At 42.3% G+C, this 12,045-nt stretch overlaps 1 protein-coding gene across 1 annotated transcript in view; it reads right to left on the bottom strand.

The window, feature by feature from the left end:
• Nucleotides 1-12,045, bottom strand: part of STARD9 (StAR related lipid transfer domain containing 9) — a 127,921-nt gene that overhangs the window by 111,560 nt on the left and 4,316 nt on the right. Inside the window, 1 exon segment of the mRNA XM_057723627.1 lies at nucleotides 10,318-10,434. Within this exon segment, the coding sequence (XP_057579610.1) occupies nucleotides 10,318-10,434 (117 nt within the window).

Here is a 12,045-nt window from a genome sequence, read left to right as displayed (position 1 = left end):
TTAAAAGAGACCCCAAGTATGTACAGGAATCAAGCAAATGATAAAATTGGCTTTTTTGGAACTTCCCTGGTGCCGCAGTGGTTAAGAATCTGCCTGTTAATGCAGGGGACATGGGTTCGAGCCCTGGTCTGGGAAGATCCCACATGCTGCGGAGCAGTGAAGCCCACACGCCACAACTACTAAGCCAGAGCTCTAGAGCCTGTGAGCTGCAACTATTGAGCCCTCGAGCCACGACTACTGAAGCCTGCATGCCTAGAGCCCAAACTCCGCAACAAGAGAAGCCACCGCACTGAGAAGTCTGCATACCGCAGCCCGCCTGTAGCAACCAAGACCCAACACAGCCAAAAATAAATAATAAATAAATTAAAAAAAAAAAGAAACAACTTTTTAAAAAAATAGCTCTTACATATCAGTGAAGAAAGGATGGATGTTCAATAAATGGTATGAGACACCTGGCTAGCTATCTGGGAAAAAAAGTAAAGCTGAAGCCCCACCTCACTTCCTACAACACAAAAATTCAAATAGATTGAATATTTAACTATTAAGAAGATAAACCCATTAGTATACCAGAAAAAAAAAAGGCAAATACTTTTATAATTTCAGAATGACAGGCCTTTCTAATCAATATACCAGGAAGCCATAGAGAAAGGTCAATAAATTTGACTACATTTAAACACACACACACACACACACACACACGTGCACACACGCACACAGGAAAAAATTACACAATCACAACAAAAGTAAATCAGGGAGGGAAGATCCCACATTCCAGGGAGCAACTAAGCCTGAGAGCCACAACTACTGAAGCCCATGTGCCTGTAGTCCATGCTCTGCAACAAGAGAAGCCACCACACTGAGAAGCCCGCACACCACAACAAAGAGTAGCCCCTGCTCGCCACAACTAGAGAAAGCCCTCATGCAGCAATGCGGACCCAATGCAGCCAAAAATTAATTATTTTTTAAAAGTAGGCAAAGATTAAAGAGTTTGATAACACCTAGATTGACAAGGAATGTGATAAAGTATTTTGACACATTATTGTTAAGCATGTAAATTGGTACAATCTCTTTGGAAGGCAATTAGACAAAAATCTATTGAAATTTAAAATATACATACTCTCTGAACATGCAACTGCACTTCTAGAAATTTACCTTACAATTACACTTGCAAAAATACAAAGATGCTCACTCCAGTATTACAGCAAATAGCAGAAACATAATATATATTATATTATAGCAGAATTACATAATTATGGAGTTATAATGATATATTATGTAATAATATATTATGTAGTTAGCTGGAAATATTCTAACTGTTCATCACTAGAAAACTAGTTAAACTACAATACCTTTATAGGATGAAATTCTATGTAGTATTAAAACAATGAGGTAGAACTATAGGTACCACAAATTAGGGCCAAGATAAGGTGAATAGAATAAAGCAAGTTGAAAAATAGTATATACAGGGTAAGGCCCTTTGCTTTTTTTTTTTTAAAGAGACATACTTATACATATAGCTGATTCACTCTGCTGTACAGCATAAACTGACACAGCATTGTAAAGCAATTATACTTCAGTAAAGATGTATTAAAAAAAGAGACATACTATATATGCTTACTTACGTTTAAAGAATGTCTGAAAGGATAGGAAAAAACTGCAGACAGTGGTTACCTCTGGAGAATGAGATCGGTGGGGAGGCATGGAAGGGGTTTTCACTTTTTACATTATATCCTTCTGGACTGTTTGAACGCTTTCCAGTTAGCTCGTATTGCCTTTATAGCAATATATTTTAATAAACTAATTAATCTGCTGACACAGTTTACGCAGTTGTCTGCTTTCTGCTGAGCACAGAACTATAGAGAGACCAGTCCTGTTTCTTTCCCCACACTTTCTGAACACTTTTCAGAACACTGAACTTAGAAGGGGTCTTTTGTTGGTCAGCTGGACTGGCTCCCCCAAACAGAGGACCACTGAAAGGTGCTGAGAGGGGACTTGGACACAGGCTTATTGTATGAGGGAGAGAATTTAGCACCTGGCGATGCAGACCAGGCGGCTTCCTCTGGAGAAGCCTAGTTATCAGTCTGCCTGTGCACCTGTATCCCCGCTGTGGTGAACACACAGACCTTTTGTTCAAAGGGCTGCTCTTCATTTTATATCCTTTTGTTCAAATGACTTTGAAAATCAGTTTTTCCAAAGACCCTCAAAGTGATCATCTCTATCATCATGCCTCTCATCTTCAAGCAATTAATTCACAATCCTTTTAAACCCAGGACAAATTCAAGTGTAAAGGGAGTAGAGTATAGGGTAACTTCCCAGGTAACCTAGCTCATATCTATATTTATGCTAAGGCTGCCCCAGGTTTCCAGCTGACCATCAAAATTTGGGCACGCTGCCCCTACAGATAATGTCTCTCCCAAGCCTAAATCTCAAGGACTCCAGATACTACCAGAAATTCCTATTACCCTTGGCTCACAGAGGAGAAAAAAGAATCCAAACAAGCTTTTGCATTTTAAAAGATTTCTCTAGCTTCTGCTGTTCATTTTTGTATAGGCATCCAGCACCAACAGCAAACATTAAGTTAAGGATCTCTGTTCTTCAGATTTTTCTATGGGTGTAAAAGCTACCCTTTAAAAATTCATAATCAAGTTTCCAGAGAGGGGAAAAAATGAGTTAGATGAAGCCAAAAGAATGACCTTATTCCTTGAAAATCCAGCCCATGGACATGCCTATGGAGCTGAGCAGCTGTGCTGTTGGCAGAGGGAACTTACTGAAATGAAACACTCATGGTAATCTCCCTTTCCCCCAATCATGCCAGAAGAGCTCCATCCAATTATTGCACAAAAAGGCTTTTTCTTATAACTTCTCTCCTTTCTACTTCTGTCTTCATCTTGGTTGGGAAGAAATAGCACTAGCAATGGAATGTACACAGCTCTGCAAATATTCATGAGAAAATACTTTGACACCCACACGCTCCCCAGCTACCCTAGCACATACATGCATTAGGCAAAGGGATGCACAGAGAAACTCATAGACGTCTGTGGTTCTCTAACTGAGGCAAACTGCAAGGCCTTCTCAAAACAGGCAGCAAGATTCAAGAAGGCAAAGTGCTAACTTAAGACTTCTCCACTGAACCATACATTGAATTATCAACACAATAACCATTAATTGATCATTTAAGATGTGCAGCACTGAAAACACAGAAATAAATAGAGCTGTGTGTGGTGCAGCATTTGAGAGCTTGTACTTTGGAATCACACCATCAAAGGTTTAAATGCTGGTTCTATCATTTGGTTGTGTGACCTTCAAGCAAGCTACTCAACCTATCTGAGCCTGTTCCTGTACCAATTTGGAGATAATAATATCTACTGTAAAAAGTGATGTAATCCTGGGACTTCCTAGATGGCACAGTGGTTAAGAATCTGCCTGCCAGTGCAGGGGACATGGGTTCGATCTTGCCCAGGAAGATCCCACATGCCGCGAAGAACTAAGCCTGTGAGCCACAACTATTGAGCCTATGTGCCGCAACTACAGAAGCCTACACGCCTAGAGCCCGTGCTCCACAACAAGAGAAGCCACCACAACAAGGAGCCTGCACACCACGATGAAGGGAAGTCCCCACTTGCTGCAACTAGAGAAAGCCTGTGTGCAGCAATGAAGACCCAATGCAGCCAATAAATAAATAAATTCATTTTTTAAAAAAAGTTATATAATCCCAACCCCTCTATGAACTCTCAAATTCCTTCTTATCTTAGTTTCTTCTTCATATTTGCCCCTCCTCCTGCTCCTCCAAGGTCCCCCCTCAGTTTCAGTAGCTCTTCTACCTTCTTTCCTCTTTCCCGAAAGCCTTCATTCACACTCCAACTTCAGGAAATACAAAAGAAGTGAGGGCCATACTCCTCTCTACCTCACCCTATTTACTTTACGAGGCAGGAGGTCAAAGATCACTTGTCTTCATCTTACAATGGGTTGTGGTCCCCAGACAGAAATGCTGCTTCTGTGGCAGTTGTAATCAGCCCCAGCCTGGTCACATTAGAGAACCTATAATAACAGCCACTCAATAACCACCGCCCGCCCCATACTACTAGATGGCAATAGTGTAATTTCCTCATCTTGACGGAGTACAGAGCCAGGGATAGGCCCAGTCTCAAGACCAAGGTCTTTCCTTGGGATTGTGCTAAGCAGCACACTTCCTGCCCTGCAGGAACCTTTGTGTTGCAGTTCATGGCCCCATCACTAGAATAAGCAACAGGCATTTTCCTGTAACACCAAGCACAACTCTGGACAGGCCAAAAAGAAAAAAAAAAAAATCCCATAACTACTGTTTTTGTCTCTCTAGGCCTTCATCTTTAAAATACATGTCATGGTGGTCTCTAGCATTTCTTCTAACACCAACATTCTGGAATTCTAAAGTCAAACTATTTAGCTGCCACATATCCGGATTCAAAACTCTGCACAAGTTACTCTTCACGTCCTAATTACAATCTTCTACAATTTAATCTGAAATCATCTACGTTCTCCTATCGGCACCATAAACTGTTAACATCACCATGTTCTGTACCTGTAGAGCGCTATCATCACCTGTCTTTCCGTCTCTGGAGCAACATTCCTTCATTAAGTAATCACGTGCAGAAAGCACATGAGGTGCACTACACTGACAATGACTTTCCTCTTGGTTCCTGCAGCCAGCCCTTTAATCATTTTGGGGTGTGTGGGGTTTTCCTCTGAAGCCTCTCCAAGTTCCTAACATCTTCAAGCTGAAGTCTGGAACTGGAGAAAATATTCACTGTAGAACCTGTAACACAAATGCACGTGCACACACACACTCCCCACCTTGCCGCCCGCCAGAGCTCTTTGAGGGTAAGCAATGGATATTCTCTGTGTGTTGTTTGGTGTTCCGTGTATTACAGAGATGAAACAGTATTAAAACAACAACACGCATAATCACACTGCAGCTATAATTTCAGTTTTGAGTTTGGTGGTTGTGGGGAGGAAATCTCTGCTCACTCACACGATTTTCCATCTGGAAAAGCCACAGGTGTTTTAGGTATTGTGTTTTAGCCAAATAACAGAGCATTTTAAAATAAAGATTCCCAGGAGAACAGATGCAAGTACGTCCCACAAGGGCTGGGTGGCTTTTTGTTCCTGATGCGCTTTCTGTTGACTCCGTCTGCACTTGTTTTGACAGCCACTCACAGTCCTTGGTGGGTAAAGCTGAGCTAATGCTCCTCATGGAAAGTTTTACAAACACACAGTCACCCAAACACAATATGCTTGAGCAGAGGACTCCTGCTCCAACAGATGTTCCTGACCAGGAGGAAGGGAGGGAAGTTAATTTTCCAAGTGGAGCATGCTGATCCCAAAAGGGATCACAATCAGATTCAAACAAGAGATTTTCAAATCGAGTTCAGCTCTTGGAAAGAAGCATGGGCCTTGCCTCTTTTGTACTGTGACAGTGGTAATCACAACAGGGACCCAAGCCTCATGACCTCACTTATTCAATTTTTAGTTGCCAAATCCTGGGCTGAGCACTTCACATCATTATTTGTTTCCTCCTCATAGTAACTTGAGTTGAAGCAACTAGGACTCAGAGATGTTAAGTAACTTGTCCAAAGTAAGCCAGCTCATAAGTGGCTGTGCCTGAATTCAAATCCAGATCTAACTTCAAGAGAAGCCGACTAACATATATTCAAGCCAGATAAAACTGTAGGTCAAATTTTAAAAAAGCTTCGGCTGCAAGTCCAAATATTAATAAAGACTGAAAGCACAATTTAAACCAATAATGACCTCCCTTAAGAATGGGAGGCTGATGACATCAGGGTCGTGGGGTAACGGACAAGTCAGGTAGTATAATCCGCTACCAGTTCCCATTCATTATAACCTTTTCTCTATCTATTTCCCTTCACCCTCTCTCCTCAATTTTCCATCTCTTTCTTTTCCTATATCTCTCTATCTTTTTACACTATAGTTTAGTAAAGAATATGAACTTTGCATTCAGATGCAAATCTGAGTACAAATCTAGGACGACTCATTTTCTTATTGTGTGACTTTGGGTAGATCATGTAATCTCTCTAAGCCCAAATTTCCTCAACTATAAAAGAAGGATAAAATCTTCTACCTTTCAGGCTGTTGATAGAATTAAATCAGATAATATGCAAAAAGAGAGGACCAGGTCACTAGTAAACTAAAAGAAATTTGTTTAATTTTGAGAGTCAGTGAAGCTTGTTGGACACAATACACAATTTAGAGCCAGACAGTCTTGGGTTTGAATTCCTGCTCTACCACTTCCAGGCTAAGTGAGTGGGGCAAGTCTTGTAAGCTTTCTGTGCCTCAGTTTCCTTATCTATAAAATGGAGTAAATAATATAGGCTTAATAGATTTTGGGAGAAAGTCAAATGAAATGATAAACATTTAGAGTCTAAGATATTTAACAAGGAAGCTGCCTCTCAGCAGAACTTGCAGTAGCTGATTTGCTCTCTAAAGGCTCATATTGGTTGACACCTGATCTATGTGTTCAAGTGTGTCACAACTAAGGATTGGGAAGTGATAAAGCACTGAGGAACTTTAATCTTGAACCCATCTTCTGAGGCTGTAACATAAACATAAAGAGAGGGAGTTAAAGTGGTGCAGTGCAGTGCAATGCAAAGGCCACCACAGCAAGCAAGGGTCCCATCCCGCTTTGGCACTGACTGCCCATATAAGTCACACGCTGTACCTGGAACACAAGAGGTTGGCCTAGATGGCCTTGTCTGGAAACATTTTTGATCGTCACGACTGGAACTGCTACCGGCATCTAGTGGGTAGAGGCCAGGGCTGCTGCTAAAGATCCTACAGTGCCCAGGACAGACTCCCTACAACAAAGAATTATCCAGCCAAAATATCAGCAGCGCTGAGGTTGGGAAAGCTTGGCCTAGATGACTGCCAAGTCCCCTTCAAGTTCTAACACTCTAAGAGACTACGCGGAGGAGGCAACACCAACACTGAATAGGTGACTTCTTGTCAACAGCCATCAAGCAACGGCTTATGATGTTGCTCAATATCCCCTAAGCCCAGTGGAGAAAAGCTCCCCTCAGATATCCGGATATTCTGAAATCAGTGCCGGACTTCTGAAATCAGTGCCATATTTCTGAGGGTGATGTCAGTTCTTCCTTCACAAAAGGAGGCACAGTCCTCCAGGGACTTGGCCCCTCACTCTTTGCAGTTAGAATCAAAGCCATGACATTCCTTTAAGGCAAGAAGATGATTTAAATGAGTATGAATCAAGGTCAGAACAAGACATGACACACATAACAGCAGAGACGAATCTCAAGTACATCATGCTAAGTGAAGTAAGACAGACTCAAAAAGCTACTAGTATTATATTACATTTATACAGCATTATGGAACAGACAAAACTGTAGGGAAAAAAACAGATCAGCAGTTGCCAGGGGCTGGGTGGGTAAGGAGAACAGTTTGACTACAGAGGGATGTGAAGGAATTTGGGGGATGATGCACTCTTTTATATACTTATTGCAGTGTGAGCTATACAAGTATGTGTTTGTCAAAACTCACAGAACTGTACACTGTTCACTAAATGGTGAATTTTACTGTACTGAAATTATACTTCAGTAAGACTGGCCCCTCTCCCCTGATCCCCAAAATAGGATCACAAAAACAGTAGAGAGGATTGCTGTATTTTGGGAGAGGATGAAATGGATGATGTCTAAATGCTTTTCTATGCCAAGTCCTATGATTTTATGACAATCTTCCTCTCCTACCCCTGGTGACCGCAGAGCCATAATGATTAGGGTTAAGTCTGGGCTCCAGTTTCTGTGTCAAAGAGATGAGTCCCTCCAACCAAATCACGTGGATGTGAGTCTTGCCACCATTCTGGGACCCCTGGCACTTCTCCAGCCTGTGACAGAGATTCCTTTCCTTCCCTCTTGTATCCTGACCAATGAGTGCCTTAGACAATTAAACAAGCCAGAATAAACCTCAGGAGACACTGGTTTTATCTCTCCGCACAGGCTTCCTGTTCAAATCCCATTTGATCTTTCCACTGAACTTCAAATCAGGTAACAGAAGAGGAATCATATTTATGAATTCTCCTTCTCCATGGGCTTCTGGGTTTCCACTAGGTTATTTTTATAGGCTTAAGCTACATAAATATAAAAAGTGAGCCTCGTACCAAAATTATACCTGAGCTTGTTGATACATAGAGATATGTAGCTTTGTTTTGTTTACACATACTTCCCAGATTATTTATCTATCAAATGTTACACAAAATAGCTAATGTTTCCTATGTACAGAATGGTCCTAGGTATGCTATGGCCAAGAAGGTCCAAAGGAGCCATCAGAATGCTCACACTTTCAGCTAATAGAAAGACCACTGCCTTTGATGCCACAAATATAGACACAACTGTGGACTGCTTTAGGAGTCCATCCCCTTATTTGAGTCAGTTCCTTTCCTGGCTCTTCTTGGAGGCTCTCAGTGGAACAATACAAACACCAGTAACCAGATACCTCACACCCGCTGGAGTGCTGCGGGGCCACAAGACAAGCCTGGACCTGCCAGTGCCCTCATCCTCCAAGGAACAGAGAAGACTTGGTAGGGGCCAGGTGATACACACACTGCACTTTTCTGCTGAGTATTTATGGCAAACACATTGTGACTACAAAAGTGGGGTGTTCATCCTAATAGAAGGGACCCACAGAGACGACAAATCCCACAGTGGTCTTGTTTCCACGTGCTCCCCTCAAAAGGGAAGGATGGGGAATTATACTTCTATTGGTTTAGAACTATGCAATCATCTTCGGAAGTCTGCATCAGCAGAAAATCAGTACAGGCGGACCTCAGATGTTACAGGTCTGCTTCCAGACCAACACAATAAAGCAAATAATTGCAAAGTCAGTCACATGAAGTTTTTGGTTTCCAAGTGCATACACGTCATGTTTATACTATATGGCCATCTACTAAGTGTGCAATAGCATTATGTCTAAAAAACAATGAACATACCTTAATTTGAAAATTCTTTATGACTAAAACATGCTAACCATCATCTGAGCCTTCAGTGAGTCATAGTGGTGACATCACAGATCACTGACTGGGATCAACATAAAAATATAATAATGAAAAAGTTTTAAATATTATGAGAAATACCAAAATGTGACACAGAGACACAAAGTGAATAAATGCTATGAAAAATGGCACGGATAGACTTGCTTGATGCAGGGTTGCCACAGACCTTCAATTTGTAAGAAATGCAGTATCTGTTAAGTGCAATAATGCAAAGTGCAATAAAACAAGGTATGCCTCTGCTGTCCTCCAAGTCACTCAAACTTGATAACATTGTTTCTTTGGCATAACTAGGAAAAGTTTCACAAAAGACTAAAATACTTAGAAAACACACTTGGGCTTTTTATTCAAAGATATATGGACTGATAGGCAATGGTTGTCTAGGGTGCTCCGCCAAATATTTCCATTTTTAATGCTTTTTCCTAAGGACGTATTCCTCTAGTATTCTCTTTCACAAGTTAGAAAGAACATATGAAAGGCCAAATAAATGATTTTAATAAATGATTTTTCTAATTTCAGAAAGGACCCTGGCAGCTGCTGGGATGAGGGCTATTATCTGTGGTCACAGACTTGAATCAGGCAAGGCTTGCTGCCCATCATGGGGACTAAATGCATGACCTCTGACAGTGCTCCAACCAGGACAAGGCTGCTGCTTCACAGAAACAGAGAGAAGTCCTGCAGACCCACCTGGCCAGACCTGCTGCCTTGAAAACTTATGGGAGAGCTAAGCAACAGGAAGGGTGACCTATAGCGTTAGCCAGCAAAGGCTTGGCTCATCCTCACAATCCCCAGCAGATCAACAGAATTTGCCTCTTACGTACACTGCAGGCTGGCAGACTAGCTGTCTAGACCTTCACACTCAGCCTAGGAGCACGAGCACAAGCCTAAGACTCAAAGAAGATATCAGTGTCTAGGGTTCCTGGGCCCTTCTGCTGCATACAACAACAAGGTCAAGTTTGAGGTGAGCCCATTCACCTACCACAGGAACAGAACACTACCTGAACTACCTCGTACCCATCTGAATCAGGCTGAGCCCCAAGCCTAAATGGATACCAGCCAATTTCCATGCCCTCAACAAGCAGTCTTATTTCCTTTGCTCTTTCTGCAACTGATGCCTCTCACCACCACTCCTCAGATCAAAACATCACTAGTTTCTAACCAGACTACCATAAGTAACAAATAGCCAGGGCCCAGATTCCATGTTAACTTCCCAATAATTATCCAGTTATAAAGACCCGGGGAGAGTGAAGGAAAAATGACATTACCACATCCTGAGATGCATACTGGGGATCCTCTGGGTTGACTGACCAGTAACAGTAATCAAAGCCAAATGCCACAACCTTCTCCCGGGAGTCGCCAAAGCCATCAGGTCGACTGTCCACCTAAAATCAAACATAGGATCCAGTGTCTTTACTATAATATCAGAATCTGGCCAGTGGCTTGATTCCTCTCTGCTGTAGCTAGAGATACTTAGACTAATCATGAGAATCTTTATATCTACCTGAAAAAGAAAAAAAAGGTAATCTTTGTCTTCATGTTGTTAGGTACAATGAAGCCCTAGAGAATTAAATGTCTATCATACTATCACATATCAACCCACATATGAACCAGCCCTAGGAGGCATAAGACAGCTTGACAGAAAAAGCCTTTCCTTCTCTGGGCCTCTTCTTCTTGCTATCATTTCTTCGTTAAGTATTTCTGTAGAAGATACTGGTAGTGCATGAGTAATTCAATCCCTGGGCCTGACAGGCTCTATCAACCTAGGGCTTTCACAGAGGTCCCAAGTGAATGAGAAAGCATGTTGGACAGAAGAGCTAGGACCAATCCAACTGCCCAAGGTAGATGAGGGCAGAGCCAGAGCTTGGAACTGTACTGACCTCCAGGTACTGGGGAGAATGGCATTATTCAAAGAAATGTTTATCTTAGTATTTAAAATTTGGACTCTGGACAGGGAGAAACAATCCCTTGAACTAGGTACCATAAGCCACAATAGAATGAGGCTGCCAGAATGACTAAGAGATTCTTAGCGGATAACTGGCCTCAGGGAAGTCGGCAGCCAGTGAGGTGTGCAGGGGGCAGATTAGAGTTTGATCTTGGCCAGGATTTATTCTTAAGAACCAAAAATATGAGCTCTCAGAACAAAGCAGCCAAAGTGATTAGGCAACAGAGATATAAATAAGAGACAGCAGAGTGAAAGGTCTTTTGTCCCCAGGGAGCACCTGTTGAAAGTTTGGCAGGCTTCTCTTGCAACAGAGAGCTACTGACAAAAGGAAACAGATCACATCATAGGAGTAACACAAGAGTGGGTATGGCTGCGCAGCCTGGGGTCCAGATAACCCTCATCTTGCAAGTCAGCTTCCTCAGCTCTCAGGAATGCTGAGTACCACCTGCAAGCTGACCATAGCAGCAGTCTTCCCTGTCTCTCTTCACTGCTGGCTTCCCTGTCTCTCTCCACTGCTCAAGGGCCATTCTTTCTTTCAAAAGAATCCCTTCCACTTCTGCGGGGCTGGGAAATGGAGGACTGGGGTGGAGGAAATTAGCCCTAGGAAGGGGTGAGGGGTGGGGGAGGAAGTTGCCAGTGTTTTTCCAATTGTGACTCAAAGATCAGACAGATCTGTAAAAGAGAATTTGTAGCAAGACTCGGGCTAGTCACCAACTCTCTCCTGGGATCTAAAGTCTCTTACTTGGCCCTCGCTATGACCAAAAAAAAAAAAGAGTCCTGCATTAGCAGATGCATACTAAAAAACCCTGGTAATGCTTCTAGATGAAGTGATATCCAATAAGAGGCTTGAGCCAAAGTCTAATTGGTGGTCAGGTAGTTAAACATATGCATGGATTGTCCCAGCATGACTTAAGCTGGCCATAGCCCCCGTAACATCACTAGTGTTTACTTTCAAAACAACTACTGACCAGTTTCCAAAACAGCGGTAGCCCATTTGATAGAATTTGGGCTGCAGCAGCCACATCCCGGGAACTTCTTTCCTGCTGTATTT

Source organism: Hippopotamus amphibius, chromosome 2, assembly GCF_030028045.1.
Source record: "Hippopotamus amphibius kiboko isolate mHipAmp2 chromosome 2, mHipAmp2.hap2, whole genome shotgun sequence".
Taxonomy (NCBI): Eukaryota; Metazoa; Chordata; class Mammalia; order Artiodactyla; family Hippopotamidae; genus Hippopotamus; species Hippopotamus amphibius.
The sequence above is the reverse complement of the archived record's forward strand: the minus strand, read 5'-3'. Positions and strand labels throughout refer to the sequence as shown.